This window comes from Aquila chrysaetos, chromosome 7 (assembly GCF_900496995.4).
Source record: "Aquila chrysaetos chrysaetos chromosome 7, bAquChr1.4, whole genome shotgun sequence".
Lineage (NCBI taxonomy): Eukaryota > Metazoa > Chordata > Aves > Accipitriformes > Accipitridae > Aquila > Aquila chrysaetos.
The window spans coordinates 45666866-45685143 of NC_044010.1; the positions used below are offsets into that span (position 1 = coordinate 45666866).

The window sequence follows — 18278 nt, forward strand, 5'->3', positions numbered from 1 at the left end:
GCAAGGATGATTCGCTGGTTTCCCCACTACAATAACGCAGGGGGAGAAGTGACATTTTCCAGACAAGCAAAAGGAGATGCTTTCTCACACAGAGCACAGGGAGGCAGTGGAACTCGCTGCCTTGCGAAGTTGCCGATGATAAAAATTGTCGTGGGTTCAAAAAGTCATTAGACAAACTCAAAGCAGAAAAATAGGAATAAACGCAAAGACACCGCTTCTGGCTCTGGAGGCGAGTGAGCTGCAGACTGTCAGAGGCCAGGAGAGAATAGCGGGAACGTATCCCTTTATGCTTGCCCTGTCCTTATGCTCATCTCTAAACATCTGCTACTGTTTGGCCGCTGTCCGAGCCAGACATTGGACCTCTGGTCTGAGCAGTGTGGCTGTCATGTTCTTAGTGAAATCACCCAAATGTGAAGAGAGAGGGACCGCAGAGAACCGGGAAAGGTGGCAGGGGCTCAGCTAATTGACTGGAGAGCTGGGCACAGCCAGTAAGTTCCAGCTGAGAAGCGAATGGCTTCAGTGGGATAACCCATGGACACCTACCTCATTTAAAGTACCTATACTTTGTTAAATCGGGGCTTGTACAGATGGCTCTGGATTTCCTAAGGGCTATTGGCCTAAATTCCACTGCGTTATCTAGGGAGGTTTGCTGTAGCTCTCTGAAGCAGCGGAACAAACCCTGTAGGCTAAACGAAGGTACCTAACACTGCCTGAGAGAGACACCTATAGCTAGGCACTGTCCTTATATTTTTCCTGCGGTCCTCTTGCCTCAGTCTTCAGACTCAGAGAGCTGCGAAGAAAACAAATGTTGCGTATATGACTTCCTTAGAGAGAAATAAAGCCAAGCAGCAGGCAAGTTCAGTAGGCAAAAAATGATTGCACAGTGACCTTGGGATTTGTGCTCCATGACCTAAAGAGGTTAATAATGTTACAGAAAAATCTTATTAGAGGAAAACCAAGCTTTTTTTGGCTTATCATCCATGCTTTAAAAACAGTATTGCAAAGCAAAAAAATAACTTCCTACAACACAGGCTATTTTACAGGAGATTTGCAAACTTTCAGAAAACAGGCTTTTGTGTAAAAGTCTCTTTTTCAAGCCTCCAGTTAAACCCAAGCACAAAGGGAATTTCTGGAAGGAAAAATAGTGATTAATAAAATAATGGCTCCTGCCCAGGAAGGGGAATAATTTTACATCTCGGTGATGAGCTTCCACTGAATTACCCTTTGAAGAGCAGCAGCAATAAATTACCATTTTAAAAACGAGAGCCCCGATCACACAAGTCACGCCAATGGAGTTTCAGTGGCGGGTTCTCCCTTTCCCCTGTGGCCCACCCTTCCAAAACACAGCTGTCCATACCATTTGGCTGACGTAGCGGGCTGCGATCTGCACCTTCATTGCGAGGGAAACAAAAGGCTCTCCTCTCTCCCCCCCTCCTCATCTGCCATCCTTCTCAGAGGCTGCAAGGTGGCCCAGAGCTCACCAGGTGCCCGGGCAGCCGACGAGGGATTTTTCGGCACGGCTTCTGTAACTCGCGGACCACGTACGTGAAGACTGTTGCCAGACACACCCCTGGAGCTGCAGCCATTTGACTAATTTCTCTGTTATTCAAATGAGGGCAAAATTTAATGACCCTTACAAAAAGGAGAGGCTAAAAGGGAAGAAGAGGAACGTTTTGCCTTTTTTTTTTTTCTTTTTTTTTAAATCAGAAACCTCCATTGAAAATTCGGGAGGTTAACAGGCATAGTTTAAGCAAATTTCAGATGATAGTCAAATACAGAGCAATAAAGCAAGGCTTGCATAAAGCAGAGGAGGAAGGACAGGGCAGAAAACAGCATCACAGCACAGAGCTGAATGCTTCTCTCGGATTCGGAGCTCCTTTGGAAGCAGCGTGAGCTCCATCCAGAGAGCTAGGTGAGAACTGCGGGTGAAGACAGAGCGAGTCACCGAACCCTCTTAAAAGCTTTCTTTGCAACATCGGCTCTCAGATGGTCTGGTTTAAATCCATGTTTCGATCACAGAAAGAGAGGAATGGAGGGAGGATAGAAGGAAATTATTAGATGTTATCTCGTTATATTGTTTTGTTACAGGGGGAAAGTCAAACCTCAACTCCAAAGTATACAAGGGCTAAAAGGGTGATTCTCAGAAATCAAGGCTGCAAGACCATTGCTCCCTATGTCACATGGACTAGTTGATTTGATCCTTTTAATACGATTTGGACTCATCAGATTAGTCGTGTCCCCTCTGAGTGACTTAAAACAAAACAGACACAAAGAGAGTCACAGACGGAGAAACATTTCAGTGATTAGATGAAGCTGACAGGCTGCCTAAAGCAAAATTCAAGTATTGATTCTACCAGAGGGCCTTTTGTAAGTCCTTCAGAGGTTGATGGCCCCTTTGATTGCAAAGCGTCAGGCTGACAGCAAGGTATACAAGTTTGGCTTCAGCCAAGTGCACAGGAAAGGTGGGCATCGCTCAGAAAAGGGGCAGCAGAAAACATGCAAAACAGCGAGCAACCGAATCACAGAGAGGATTTGCAGTTAATTCTCTTTAAAGCCTGCCAAGTTATTTGCACTACAGTCTTGTTATTTAAAGATACAATCACCAGAAGGAACAGAAGAGTAGTCTAAGATGTTTTTCTAGGAAGGCTTTCCATGCTTACAGTCCAGACATCCAGATGCCACATCGACCTTATTCTTCTATCAAGAAATGATTAAAAATTTTGTTAATGACCCAAATATGCCTGAAGTTAAAGAAAAGGCTAATGACGAATTGAATGGATCACATGGGAGCAGGCCTAGTAAACAAAAACTATCAGGTTTCTACAGTTCTTTTTCTTTCAGAGCATTCAGAGAATTCAAGAACACAGTAAGATTAAAAATACAGAGGAAAAGCAAAATATATGAATCACAGTCATTTCCATGTAGCATATGATTCTGCCATAGAACTTCAGGCAGGAGCTCTACTCTGCATTGCTATAAGGGACAATGTGACAGCTACTGATGAAAACATAAAGACCAAGACACTCTTTACCTAACTAATAACTTCCTTTCTTTACTTAATTGATAATAAAAATAGAATAGAATATATAATATTTGAGTTGGAAGGGACCTACAATGATCATCCAGTCCAACTGCCTGACCAATTCAGGGCTGACCAGAAGTTAAAGCACGTTATTAAGGGCTTCGTCCAAATGTCTCTTAATCACTGACAGGCTTGGGGCGCTGACCACATCTCCAGGAAGCCTGTTGCAGTGTCTGACCACCCTCTCGGTAAAGAAATGCTTCCTCATGTCCAGTCTGAACCTCCCCTGGCGCGGCTTTGAACCGTTCCCTCGCATCCTGTCACTGGATCCCAGGGAGAAGAGCTCAGCACCCTCCTCTCCGCGTCTCCTCCTCAGGAAGCTGCAGAGCGCCACGAGGTCAAGGCCTTCTCTCAGAGTCCTTCTCTCCAAACTAGACAAGCCCAAAGTCCCCAGCCGCTCCTCAGAGGACATGCCTTCCAGCCCTGTCACCAGCTCTGTCGCCTTCTTCTGGACGCATCCAGTGCCCTTCATTTCCTTCCGAAATGGTGGGCCCCAGAACTGCACCCACCGGCTGGCCGTGCTGCGTTTGATGCCCCCCGGGATGGGGTTCGCCCTCCGGGCTGCCGGGGCACACGGCCGACTCGTACTGAGCCTGCTGTCGGCCGGCCCCCCCAAATTCCGTTCTGCAGGGCTGCTCGCCAGCCACTCCTCTCCCCGTTTATGCTTGTGCCCGGCGTTACTCCGTCCCAGGTGCAGAATCTGGCACTTCAACTTGTTAAATTTCATCCCATTAATCATCGCCCAACGCTCCAACCTATCTAGATCCCTCTGCAAGGCATCTTGTCCCTTCAGAGAGTCAACAGCCCCTCCCAGCTTGGTATTGTCAGCAAATTTGTTAATGGTGCATTCAACTCCTGCATCCAGATCGTTGATAAATATATTGAACAGAACTGGCCCTCAGATTGAGCCCTGAGGCACAGGCAGAATATCCTACCCTAATAAATAAATTCCACAGAGGTGTTAGTAACCACAGAGAACTAGAACAGTTGTTTTAGGTGTTATTTGGCTCAGCCCAGCAATAATTGGCTAAAATACTACACTTTGCCTATACAGAAGATCAAAGCAGAGAGTTCTTTCTGGCCTTTGTCTGAAGGAAGGTACCTTCAGCATCCCAGCACTCTGTCATAACACTAGTCTATTTTGACAGTGATCCAAAATGAAGAGCAAACCTGAGAAGACCCCCAAGGACAATACAACTTGCTCTTCAATTCAAGAACAAACGAAGCTCCTTCCTGAATTGTGAAATTCACAGCACTTGCACTATCCTCACAGATGTGGGTGACACTTGTTGATGAAGAAATGTCACTTTTACAGACCTATATAATAAAGTAATAACGTAATACTCTTTTTTTTTTTTTTTTTTTTAACAACCAAACAATCCCTACTCTAGAATTCCTGTTGTCTGTACTGCTTTATTAAAGTGTAACTATTAAAAAAGTGACAGCATAATGTGCTGGGCTCATGAGATTTAATTGGAACAGGGTAACAGATTTTGAAGGTTCTGTTGCATTATGAATCTTAAATTTCCCCAGTGAATTATCTGACCATACGTGTAATGAAGCTGTTTCTTGAATTAAAAACACGCCCATCCAAATGTCCCAGGACAAGTCCAATATCTATCATTAGCAATAAATAGTATTTAATAAACACACACAACCACCTCCATGTCTGGAAATCTACCAAAATGTCTCTCTAGACTCTTTCTTTCTAGCCAAGTAGCCATTTCTGTGAATCTGAACTTAAACTTACAGTCGTAAGTTCTACTGCATAATTGTTGCTGCAATTTCTAAGTTATTACATAATACTTGTGTCTTACAAGCTTGACCTTGTTCCTATATCTGTAAACTGTAAAATTGTTGTTCAAGTCAGTGAGAATGGATTTAAACCATTTGCTATTCGTAGTACTACAGCTTGTAGCATTCTTTTTATTGTACTGCTTGAATTTAGTTTGTCATGCATTGTTCGGCCCAGACTCGCCCCATTAACTTCAGAAACTTAAATGAGATGCCTAAATTGGAAGCAAAGTGCCATAAGCTTCCTAAGTGTGTCAACAGAGGGAAACAGGCAACTCCACCTATGAAAGGTTAAGCAGATTGTTTGCTAGAAAAATCAACATCAGACTTGCATACACCTGTAAAGGTATATAGAAATATCTCTATTATTAAGGAAATAATTAGAAAACCTTCCTGCTCTTATTTTGCACCAAATTTGTCAAATATCTAAATTACAGATCATTATAGTTCTAACGGTATTGCTAGTAAAAAACCAAGCATAACAGCCAGTAAGAAGCAAGACTGCAGTCCATTTACCATCAGGTTAGCAGGAAATAAATGGCATCTTACTATTGTTCTCTTGCATTTATGAGCTCTATCTCATTTGCACATCTGTGAAGAGCACTGCTGTATAAAATGTAAATGAGCTGTATAAAGAATTTAGAACTTTCCAATGATAAAATGTCTCAACAGCCTTTTCATCAGATTTACCAACAAACTTTGAAGTCCGTGTTTGTTTTTAAATCAAAACACCACTATTTTTATTTAAGCACAGCGAGCAGGAACAGTTCAGCTGCACTTGCATGTCAGTTTATTCAGAGAGGGTATTTACTAATTCACTGATATCCCATTGCCTCAACAAATAAGGAGACAGTCCTACACGTCGCCCTCCACTCCACTTTGTTTATGCCTCTTCCAACTGCTGCTCTGGGGGCAGAGCTCTGCAGTTGGACAAGCTCCCTTTCCACTTATCACTTGCTCTAAACATGGGAACGGAGTGAAAAGGGAGCTTTGAGTACCTCTTCCCTCCTTCACCTTTACCTCCTGCATTTTATTGTCACTCCATCTGAAAGCAACCAGGACCAGTAATGCCATCCTTGTTCATAACACTTCATAACTGGCATTATTCTATTGGGAGATGGGCGTTCAGCTGGGATAGTCATTGCACTTCTGGAAGATGGCTTTCAAGATAGGCCTCCCACCATGACATTGGAGAAGGTATGAGAACTGGACTATTCTCATATCCCCTTCCAGGCTGGATCCTCCATCCTCACACCAAACGCCTTCAGCTGTCCCAGATGTTTTAGACACCGTTTTCTGTTTGTAGGCTGGTGTGACCCTGACATCCCAATCAAGATGAAGACCTTGTCAAGAAAAGCCACTGTACAAGCAAATCTGAAATAAACTCACAGCCTACATCAGCCAGAGCCAGACAGGGAAAAGTGGAGGCAAGGGATGAAGACCAGGGTAACAAAAATAACTTCAGCAGAGAAGCAGGAGCTCAGATGGCTCAGCTTCTAGCAAAACAAATGTGGCACATGTCCCTTCACAGACAAAACGATGGGTAAGTAACTGGAACTGCGAGCACAGTCCATGACATTCTGTTCTCGCTCAAGTCAAATCTTCACCGTAACAGGTTTTTACCCGTTCAACATTTATATTTGTTACCTTCTCATAAGCTTTTCTTTTTGTTTCGGAGTCCATCCAGTCATTTTCCTTTTCCAACATGTCAATAAAAGCCCAGCGAATTCCTTCAGTCAACTCCTCCATCTGCAAAACATTTAGCAAACCCCTCCCCAGTAAAATATGTCATGGCAGAATCATTATAAGACAAGGTTTGGTGCATGCAGGAGCGATGGATTTGGGTAGACCATGAATGATTCCAAATCAGACAGTATCTGCCGTTCTTTCTTGAAGGCTAATGTCTTCTGTCTCCAGTCCTCAGACACTTCTTCTGAAAATAAGTTTCTTTCCATTTTCTTTTCCTTCAGGTGTACCACACAACCTGCTCATTGCCGATCCTTTCACATCACAATTGTGAGAATGTCTGTCTTGAAATCATAAGAAATACTGGGAGATTTTCAGTGATTTGGGGAGATTTCTGACACTTTGGTTCTAGATCACTAGCCCATGCAGAAGAAGGAGCCAGCTGCAAGGCATTTGCACATATAAAGCCCCTTCTGCAGAGAGACCATCCGTAGCCTCGTTTGGTTTATGTCAGACTGAGACACGCCTTATTGATACTGCCAAAGCACTGAAGTGGGGCTGATGGTATCATGATCCAAATACAAAGCAGTATCCAAATATTTAGCCTGCTTTTAGCTGTATTTGTGAAGTCCTCCTACCCTTTACTTCCTGCAGGGATAGAGGCCATGGCTCACAGCGCTGAGCAGCCCTAACTGCTTCTGGGGTCTCGGACCACCAGTGACAGCGTGCATCTGTGCAAAGCCAGGAAAACCCACAACCGTTGTAGCTTGGCTGCTTCTTCAGACACCTATACAAAGCCACGAGTATGACACAAGCAAGTCAAAAAAAAAAAAAAAAAAAAATAGGAGCGTTTAGTCAGTATGCACACTAAGAAAACCCTGAAATGACAGAAAACAAGAACTCTAATGGCTAAGAGATGCACTGTATCGGTCTAAAGAGCAGAAATGTCCTCATGCCTATGCATGCATCTGGCAGCACAGCCCAGAGAGGTGTATGCCATCACCTGCTTCTGTTTACGTCAACAGATGAACCTCATGACAGATAGACACTGAGAATACTGCGAGAGTGAGGCAATTCGGGGGATCCAGCCGTTGCTTGAGTCCTTTAGCACAGACCAAACCAGAGTTGAGATAGCACAAGACATGACAGATAATCATTACAGGAAGACTTACTGGATCTTTGTGTTATCAGTTATGTTACATTTAAAAATAATGAAAATGTCAGTACCAGAGATTTATATAATTTTATTCTATAGATCTAGTAGCTCTGAAATGTCATTAAAAGTGGGGACTAAACCCTGGAAAGTAACGTTACCTTTAGCTAAATTGTCATTTATGTATCAGATGTATATTTTAATGTGGAACTGTTCTTTATTTGTGGTGGAGCCAGACAAAACATAGCAAAGCTCCTTTGATTATTCATTTTTTCCTACCCTTTTCAAAAAACATTTTCTTATTTTTAGAGACAATATGGGACAACTGGAACAGGTCTAGCATTAAATATGACTAAACAGTCAACATTCACCGTAAACTGCATCCCAGGGAATAGGGTAACTTAAAGATATTGATGACAGAGCACTGACTCAATTAACTTGGTGCACTAATGAGGTGAGCTCCCTGTATTTGGAGGTTAGGAGTTCAAACTCAAGCTCTGCAGCTGGGCCCTGGTGTATACTTAGGCTTTATGCACCAGCTGTAGCTGCAGGGGGCAGGGGGAGAAACCTATTCCTGCTATCAAAGTTATTACTGAAACTGCTCAGGCATAGCTGTAAGAAACACTGCAGGCACTCTGGCTTAGAAACAGTGCTATATTTAGACACAAATAATGTCTGTCTTGATAAAAGGAGAGAAGTATCTAAGGTATGAAACATCAGTGACAAAACATGGGGGAAAAAGAATCCATATTATCCATAACTCAGGATTTGCTTATCATAGACAGATATATGCCATGAGCCAGGGAAAAAAAAAAAAAAATATCTGTGCAAACAAGAGTGCTTTTCTCAAGTACTTTTTTACTGCTTAAGAAAGAGGAATAGAACTGAAAACCAGTGAAATGAAAATTATAACACCACAAATGATTAACTTGAAAAGCACACTTCTAAATGGATTGCAACAAATTTCACCTGTATCTAATTTTATCACCATGGGCAGTTCACTATAAGTCTGAATCTTGTGATCTACACTATATGCTTTATATGCATTTCTTACTATGGATGCTACTGTGAATTCAGACTTGATAATTTTTCAAAGATTTGGTCTGAAAGGAATGTACATGCTAAGAAATATTTTAATTAGGTCACATTTCAACAGAAAACCATTCTCTATCAGCTTCCCATAATTTTCCCTCACATATACAAACATGAAAAAGTGTCCATCCCCTCCCTAAAGTGTACATTTCTTATAGTCCTTCTCTTCCCGTTTATCCTGCACAGAGGTCACACTGTGTATCCCTGAAGTATTTTTGCCACTTTACTGCCAAACAGCACATTACAAACTTGATCAAGAAGCAGGGGAGTGAAAAGCTGGATCTCAGAGAGGAAAGTCCAGCTGAAGGCAAGTAGCAAAAGAAAAGCAGAACCTGAGAGGGAAACACACATCATAATGATTTGGACAAGCCAAATCAGAGTGTTCGTCTGTCTAAAATGGAGTCCTTCCCCAAGAAAACAGTCAAACTAGATAAAGTCAAATGGACAAACTCAGGCTACTGAGCCAGGGCAGCGCAGGACTATCGCAGAGCTGTCGCTCCCAGCGCAGGATGCTATTTCACATGTTTCCTAAACGGTTGTGCCTCTCCTGCACCGAGCGCTACGTTCCATGACTAAATTAGTTAGTTTTAAAATGATTATTGTTGGAAAATCAGTGGCTGGAAAAGCAGATATTGGAATGCCTTATGAGAAAAATACGAACTGAAAATAAGTCATAGATTATTGTGAAGGGTAATCAATCATTTTAATATGTTTTTAAGAGAAGTGATAATGTAGCTATGTTTGAAGTGTTAGAATGAGGATGAACATCCAGCTAAACGCTATTCTCTGGACTCAGCAGCGTGGAAGAGTACTTTCCTTCTCCGTTGAGCAAAAAAGATTTGAATCACAAATATAAATTCTCACTATGTGGCTCTAAGCTTCCCTTAATTTGGGCCAGACAGCAGTTACACTTTTCTTGCTTAGATTGCAGGTGTAGCACAGTCAGCTTTAAAAGGGCCACCCTGAAGCAGAGAAATCTTGACCAGTCTTTTAACTAGTCAGTAAAAACTTTACCATAATGAGTTACACTAGCTACACTAAGCCATTTCTCATCAATACCCCTCACTCTGTTCCTGCACAGCCTGGCTGTCATTATTTACACAGATTAGTGGTGTTCAGCCTGGTTTTGATCTGGCTACGTATTTGTCTGAAGGGCTGCAGATGGAAAGAACGGGCAGTGCCCAGATGGACAGAAAGGTGACATTTCTTCAAATTTGTTCCATTTTCTCCTTGCCTTTTTTTTCAATTAAAGCATTTTTAAGAATCGTGTGTGTCTCAGTCTAACATCAGAGGCAATTTGTAAGGAGGAAGCCACTAATTAAAAGTTTCTAGACAGAGATCTCGGGGGACTCACCATCTCTTTCTTGTCTTCTTGAAAATGGGCATTCACAAACATTTTACCCACAACATAAGGGAGCGCGCTTTCAACGAGGTCCACACATTTATCCCACTGAGGCAGCAAAGTTGTGGTTCCATGGATCACCTGTTGGCAGGTGCATGTAGTAGGTCATAACATCATACTGTTTAAGAAGAACAAGTCTGCATCCACATGCAGTATAGTCTAAAGTATTTGTCAAATAGCTACCAAAAGGAAACAACAATGAGACTTTACAGTTACTTATGTTTTCATCAAGTGCTATGACAAATCTTTTGAACTCCACAAAATAGCTGTAGGATTTTACACTTAGAAACAGTACAATGGTAATGACTTAGAGAGGCTAGGCTTTGAAGGTTAGTTATGGGAAGACATTCCCAAGTGCCAACTTTAGACTGATCTTGGTAGTCTTTCTGTGTTAAGTGGAGAGACACTTTCCCTTAGAAAATCCCTGCTCTGAGATTTCACTTGAAAAAGTTTCTCTCTCTCCATTGACTAGGTGAGAAGCCCAGGGAGATCATCCTCATGAAAATGAGGTCAGTCCTTATGAAACACCTCCTACAGAGCCTTCCACTGCCATGAACTTAACTGTGCTAACTAATGATGTCTAACATTGGTAGGTACGTGTCTACACCTTTTTGCCATTTACCTGTCCAGCTACTCTTCCCACAGCCTGTGTAAAATAAATAGTTGCTTTCAGTCCCTTTCCCAAACAGAGTATTTTCAGGAGAAAACAGGTTTGAATCATCAAGAACACTGAATACATGTTTGTCCCCCCAAAATCTCACTCCATGTTGTGGTAGAAAGATGTTGGTAGAACAGCTTGCATATTTTACTGAAGGAATGGTGGGTAAAAACACACTTCCAGGCTCTGACGATGTCCCTGCAACACCATACATAAGTCTCAAAAGAGACATAGTCAAGAATAGTCAACACACTAATGAACAACAGAAAATAGAGTTCAAGCTCATGGCTGCCTTGGTTTCAGTCTCTCATGGGAAGAATGTTGTTACTGTGGACGCTTACCTAGTTAACATTACATTTTCTCATCAAGGTAGAAGTTCATTTAAAAAAAGTACACACAAAAAATACGAGATGGGTCCATGTAAGCAGTAGCAGTGCTGATTTAAGAAACTTTTGTGTTTTCAAGGTTCAAAGATTTCCCTTTTACTTAAGGAACTACTTAAGCTTTTCCACAGAGAACAAGCAAAATCCCAGTCCAGTAGTTAACACTGAAAAAAGCAGAGTACAGTCAACACCAGACCAGGTCAGGGGGGGATAGGGATTTTGGCCTCTCACAGATTATACAAGCCTCTTAAGCACTGATCTAGCAGTTTCTGAGCCTCTTCTTTTTCCCCGTCTTTTCCTCCTTTGAGCCCAAGATTAAATTTCTAGCAAAATTGAAGGGTTTGGATTTATTTTTTTCCAATAGGAAAAGATTTCATTGGAAAATTCCAGAGTAGCCTAACCCTCAGCTACTGAAGGTCAGATATTTTGGTAGTTCAAAGACTGATTTTCTCCATCATATTGTCTGTAATTAAGCTTAATCAATGACTCAAATACACCAGTGAATTGCATTTTCAAACGCTTTTTATTAATACTGTATGTGTACTAATAGATTTTCAATGACAGAGAACACTGCTCCTATAAGAAAGTCACATTAGCCAAACCAATACATAAGGTAATAGTTTCCTAAACAGAGCCAAATTTGAAAATAAACTCCGTTTCCAAATTCTTCAACCCTCATATATAACACAGCACTCAAAAAAAAAAAAAAAAAGAAAAAAAAAGAAGAGGAAAAAAAAAAAAAGAGAGAAGAAAATTTCTCTCCAGGGTACAAGCAAAACCACAACGGAGCTTTTTCCTGATGCAGGGGAAGAAGGGGAGTCATGGCATTAGTCATCAGAGCTTGAAATTCTTTCCAAAAACTCTGACTACGCATCAGCCGCAGAAGGAGTCAGGAGGCAGAGCTGACTTTTAGACTGTGACATATTATTATTACAACATAATAATTATCATTATTTTGAGGGAGGCTTGACTGTAAGGAGGACAGAAAGGCAGGCTGTGAGACCAATAAAAATAGAGCTGAGGGGAATACATTATATCTCACAGCTGGTTTATTGATATTTATGTTACAACAGCCAACTACAACTCCCTCAAAATGGTCCTCCTAATATTAATGGACCACTCTAAACCACAGTACTCCAGGTAGTAACAGTGACTATAAATAGCAGGTTTCCAGCCCTCCCAGTCAATTCAGAGCTCCATAACACAATTAACCGATCTCTTCCCCGGGTGCCACTGCACATTTGCGAGGACTCAAAGCACCACTGCAGAGGAGCTGCTGATAGTTGCTGATGTGGCAATCCCAGCACTTTCTCTAGAGTCAGCAGGTTTGTGCTATTTCTCAACCCAAAGTACTTTGAAGTTTCATCGTGTCTTTCTCCCTCTCTTTGCAAAGAGTTTAAGTGTCTTGATGCCAAGATTTCTACGTGTAAGATGTAAAAGCCACTAACAGAAAATGAGAACCTGGTGAAAAAAAATACTATGCTTATGGTGGGTGAGGATGACTGACAGACTGACTGACTGACTAAGAGATATCTTTTGCTTTAAGGGTCACTGGTTCATCTCATGGTCATGCCTTTTTAGCAGTCATTCAATGTTTTCTTCACTTATCCAGCAAGGGGTTGGTGGGTCCTTTTTAAGATCCCAGAGGACCTGTATGCCTTTACCCCTCCAGCCTCCAACTGGACAAAAGTTCAACAAAGCCTTTGCCTTGGACTCCATTTCTCACGTCCTTTCTGCTGACCTGTGAAGTCTGTTCCCCTGAGCTCTTTACTGCGCTTAACTTTAGCTATTAACCATTAGCTATTGCTGTTTACTCCACTTAACTAACTCTCCGACTCCGAGTCCCAGGGGCAGGTAATGGGAGTGAGCCGCTGACTCACTGCCCTTACTGTGCTGTTCTTAAGCTTTCACAACCACTTACATGGAACCCTTGATAACGTTGTTAATAAGCACTGAATCAACTTGAATGAGATTTCTCCCTAAACTTCTGGACAAAATACCCAGAGAAGTGACAGCAGCTAGTTACTACATCAAAACACACAGTATCCAAAGCTTAAAGTTTCCTTCCAGGATTTTTTCTGGCCATAATATAACTCAATATAACTCAGTATTATGTTGCAGACTGGCTGATGGCCAGCATTAATCTATTTTACCTGGCTAGCAAGGAATGTCCCAGGAGGGGACACACTTACAAACTTGTTGCTGTGGTTCTGACAGCCAATTTCTCACATTTTGCATGAAGAAAAATGGCATCTTTAACAAGACTGATTTGAATATGATTTCAGACGTATAAGAGACGGCCTTTCCTGAGTAGCTTCCATCAAGCTATTGGAGTTTATTTTTAGGTGTGTGATCAACTCAGAACTATTCCAGTACTACTCAAGGAAAGATATTATGGGTGCTTCAATTAGCCACCCACATGCCTCACCAGGGAGAACAGAGCACCCACACCTCCTGTACCACACCACTGCCAGTATTATGCCAGCCTCCTGTTGTCATGATGTCACCAAGCAGCTAATTTTCATAATGACAAACAAAAAGTTCACCATCTACGCTAAAGTGACTTGGAAACAAGCCAAAGCACCTTTCCGTTTCAGTTTCACCCTTGGTTTTCTTGAAGAGCCCTCGCACTGCCCACAGGATTATCAGGGTGGCCTTCTATTCGGGGTTCACTTAATCAAACATATGTGTTTTCCATAAATGCCCATATTACTTGGTAGATAATTAGCTCTGCTCTCATAGCTTGGGGCAGTGATTAACGCCTTCTGGGGCTTCTGCAGCCCCAAGCTGGAAGGCACCTCATTGGCTTCTCTGTGGAAATGGCTGGTGTATGGATGTGCTAGAGCTCATGTAAAGCTGGCACTAGAGCATGAGAGAGGTTTAGGCAAGCTTAGAAAAGCTGAAATCTTGGACTTCTGTTTCACCAGAGCTATATTCACACATGCATAAACAGTAAGGTTTTTTTCGAAAGCTTAGGGTTTTTGGCCAAACAGGTTTGGCCTGCAAGAATAGCACAGGTCACAGCCCTGGCACGTAACTCAAAAACTTTCCAGCTTTCAAGTTTCTGCATAAGACTAAGGTTTTTAAAGGGGAGGTCTCAAAAACTCCTTAACATAATCTAAAAGACATTTTTCTTTAGTGTCATATACAAGAATATGTGCGCCTTAATTGTTTTAGAGGGAGTCTTCAACAAAAAAAGTTTATTCAATAAATTTATCCTGCATGGAAAACATTTCATGTTTTGCAAAGGTATAAGCAACCATAAGGGAAATCAATAACGTCAACGCTAGTACCATTGTAAATGCTATAAAACTCTAACTTACCCGAGAAAATTCCAGCCACCGATACTGAAAACGTCTACTGAGGTTAAATAACCTTGAATAAACCATCCTCCACACCAGATAGTTGGCAAGAGTCCTGTTAAATCAGACATATTTTTATCAGACATCGAAATGCATATGATGTACCACAAAGCACTCATAGAAATAGCTCTACAAACATCTCAACTGAATGGTGGAAATTTCACCTTGAAAATTAATGAGTGATGACCAAATTGATAAATCCCTATTACACAGAAGAATCTGTGTGATTGCAGCCAGTTAATATGTAATTGCACCGTGATAACCATCTTCTAGGGGATATTTATAACGAGTCCATCTCCTAGCATGTCATTTTTAGGTAATGCTTTTTTCAAAAGGCAGTTTTCATTTTCCATAGAAGTGGCAAGAACCGTGTCGTAATAATAGCTGCATAAAAGTTCTATCCGGAGATAAGAAAATAACTGATTTTTCTTTTGTAAATCAAAGTGAATGTTATCTCTCTGCATTAGTAGGGCACATAAATCATAACTATGAAACAGAATAGATAACAGTTCATCCCATATATACTATCATTATCTCATATTTGTATCTTTCATTAGAAGTTATCAATATGCTTTTAAAAGTTCTTACTACCCACAGAGTCATTAAAGTATTACCACTCTTATTTTGCAGATGGATAATTGAAATACCAAAAAGGAGAAGTCTCAGTAACAAGAATCTGGTAAGAACTGAGGCTGAGACACCCAGGAAGAACTTGTTTAAAATACCCAGGAGACCTGACATCCATGCCCCTTTTCTAAAACTTCAAGCACTTGACTGGAGGATTTATCTAGTCTAGACTGAGCTCTCTCCACACTCAGCAGTGGCTGTATGAGGTAAAGGTGCAACGTGAAATATGCAATTCAACTTCAAACAGCCTCAAAACAAGTCCAATAATGGCCTACACGTATTATTCTCATCTTGTCTTATAAATGACATATTTTTCAAGGATAGTTATTGCTCTAAAGCTATGGGTAGCCAAATGTTTGCTCTTCACTGGGATATACATAACATTTTGGGCAGGCCACAGACTTCTCCGTAGGGAGGAAAATTGCTCCTCTGCAACCTCAGATGCTGTTATGGACCAACTGAACAACTCTCCCATCTCTAACAATCCCATTTCTGCCATCTCCCGTTGCCGTAGGTGTGGAGCAGCATAGGTGTTGCAACATCATCACTCCATCAGCTTCATTCATGGACACATCCCATACTGTCCCCTCCCCTGAATCATAACAGGTTATAAACACACTTTGTGGGCATGTTGTCTTCACAGCAGCATTCGCCTGAGCCGTAACTTGAGTTTTGCCTCTAAGCAAGCTCCAGTCCACCCACACAAAGCCTCCAGCTCAAGGTACGTTGCTGCTGGAGGCTTACACTTTTGGTCACTCGGCTGGAGAGGTGCTAAAGAGGTGAGAACGGAGAACCCGTTTTACTCATCAGTTCAGTCTGCAGATGCTTATAGGTCAGAAATAGGGTCAACTCGTTTCACGCGGGAAAACTTGAGGGTGCGATCTCAAGGCAACGGTCACCTCAAAGGCCTGATGCTCACTAGTCTTTGTGGCCAGTGGCAACTTCTACAGGGGAGCAGAGAGTTGCTGGGATGCGTAAGTCCTGCCTTTTATACTTCTCATCTCTCACACTGGGCATATTCCTTCTTTTAGTATACAGATATATAGTACACATAAATCCCCACAATAATTGTAAAACCTATCTGAAAAATCTCTTTAGCATGGATAATGTACATTTATAACACAATACATGTTACAAAAGCCAAAACAGGTAGCTCTGCTTAGATAATCAAACCATTTTGAGATGATGCTTAGGGTCATTAAAAATTCATTCCAACCTATGAAATACCAGACAGTATATATTTTCTCCTTAACACATTTCTGACAATGTGGAATTTCCTCACTCAATGGCAACTGAAGCACCCTAAAAATGCCCAGCTCTCATTGGTTTTGTAAATGACTCGAACTCCACAAGCCTCACAACTATCTGCCTCAGGTATTTCAGCAGAGCTGAACGGTGTCCATGCTCCGGCAGTTACTACTCTGTGGATCTAAAACAGTATTTATGCAAGCCCTACAGATTAACAGGTTTAAAGATTTCATTTCAATCAGAAGTCTTTGGTAAAAAATGCTCAGCTAAATAGACTGCTATCATAAACCAATTTTGTGTTACAATTCAGTATTTAATTGCTACCAAAAAATCAATTCTCCCTTCTGTGTGCTTCTTGTTCTCATCTGGTGGTGTTTGTCCTTACGTCTGAGTTGGGGAACCTCTGTCAAATTGGTAGTGAATGTGAGATTGACGTTTGTAAAGGGTGAGTCTCAAAAAGGTGACTTATTCAAAGACACTAATATCAAGAGGGATTCAAAAACTTTTGTATCAGGCATAAGTAATGAAGGCAGCTGCCAGTTTCAGGAAGTATCCCACAATTAACTGATGTGTGTTTTAATTTGGAAAGGAAAAGAAGGCTGACATGTCCTAAACCCAAGCTGTCTGATGAGATTGTAATAATTCCTGATTGTAATCACACTAGAATCCACTGATGCATACGATGCATAAAACAACAGGAAGGTTTTGCTTCAAAGCCTAGAGGTATGCTTATTTGCTGAGTGGGGCCACAGGGGGAAAGGTTGAGGGGTTTTGTTGTTGTTGTTTCAGGGCTGGTGTTCTTCATTTTGTTTTTCAAAATAAAACAAAATCATATTTTATCTGAATTTGTTTTCCTATTTTGGGGATGATCATTTTACATTTTTGGCTAACTATACAAACTTAAAATCAATTGGTCATCTTCATTTGGTTTAACAACTGACACTTTTTGGTTATGAAATGCCTCCAGTGCATATCTTGGTGTGATTTTCACCCCAATCTCACAGCTAAGTTCACTGAGGCTCAGAGAAGTTAACCTCTTCACATGGAGCAAAATCCAACACACAAACAGAACACACAAATCCTCTCTGCTCTTTCGATGAGATCAGAGCATTTGCTGTTGTAACCTTTCAGAAGAGTGCAGTACATAGTCCCCTATTTTAACTTCAAAATGACTGTTACAGAAAGAAGCATAGGCTCGCTCTTAACCAATATGACCATTATTGTGATACACACTCCCAAAGGAGGTGGCAGAGAGCTTGTTTGCTGGGACAGTTAAAATTATACCAGTGCTTATGAACATCTACTAAGGAACTCTCTACCTTGTCTGGCAACAAAGTCGGTCGCTCATGTAAAGTTCTGTGAGTTTGTAATATTTTAATCCACACACATGGTGGCAATTGAAGAGGATAGATTTAACGTGAAATAGATGGACAAATTAATTGATATTTTAAGAAAAAGATCCCTTTCACAAATTCTGACATCTGTTTGAAAATTGTATTCAGAATTGAGTCATGAATCAAATTATAAGTACTGTAAAACTTCTGCCTCTATTGCTAGAGGCACTAGTTCAAGTCAAATTGTTGTAACTTCTCTCTCTAATTCTTCAGAGGCAGGCTAAGACCAGAAAGGAGATCTAGTGCCCCTGTTCCTCTCTAAAGAAAACTCCTCTTACGCTGCAGGAATTACAGAGTACTTCTCTGTTAATCGCCCCATACTGCAAGGTGGGGTAAGGTAAGGCAAAGGAAACCCGTTATTCATTCTGACATCCATGAGAACGATAAAGCTGCTTCC

At 41.4% G+C, this 18278-nt stretch overlaps 1 protein-coding gene across 2 annotated transcripts in view; it reads right to left on the reverse strand.

Annotated features, from left to right (window-relative positions):
* Positions 1–18278, reverse strand: part of PHEX (phosphate regulating endopeptidase homolog X-linked) — a 109293-nt gene that overhangs the window by 50051 nt on the left and 40964 nt on the right. For both annotated transcript variants that reach the window (XM_030020871.2, XM_030020872.2), the window contains exons 10-12: positions 14574–14667; positions 10162–10290; positions 6524–6625 (exon numbers count right to left, since the gene is read on the reverse strand). In XM_030020871.2, coding sequence (XP_029876731.1) covers positions 6524–6625; positions 10162–10290; positions 14574–14667 — 325 coding nt within the window. The remainder of the gene's footprint in view (positions 1–6523; positions 6626–10161; positions 10291–14573; positions 14668–18278) is intronic.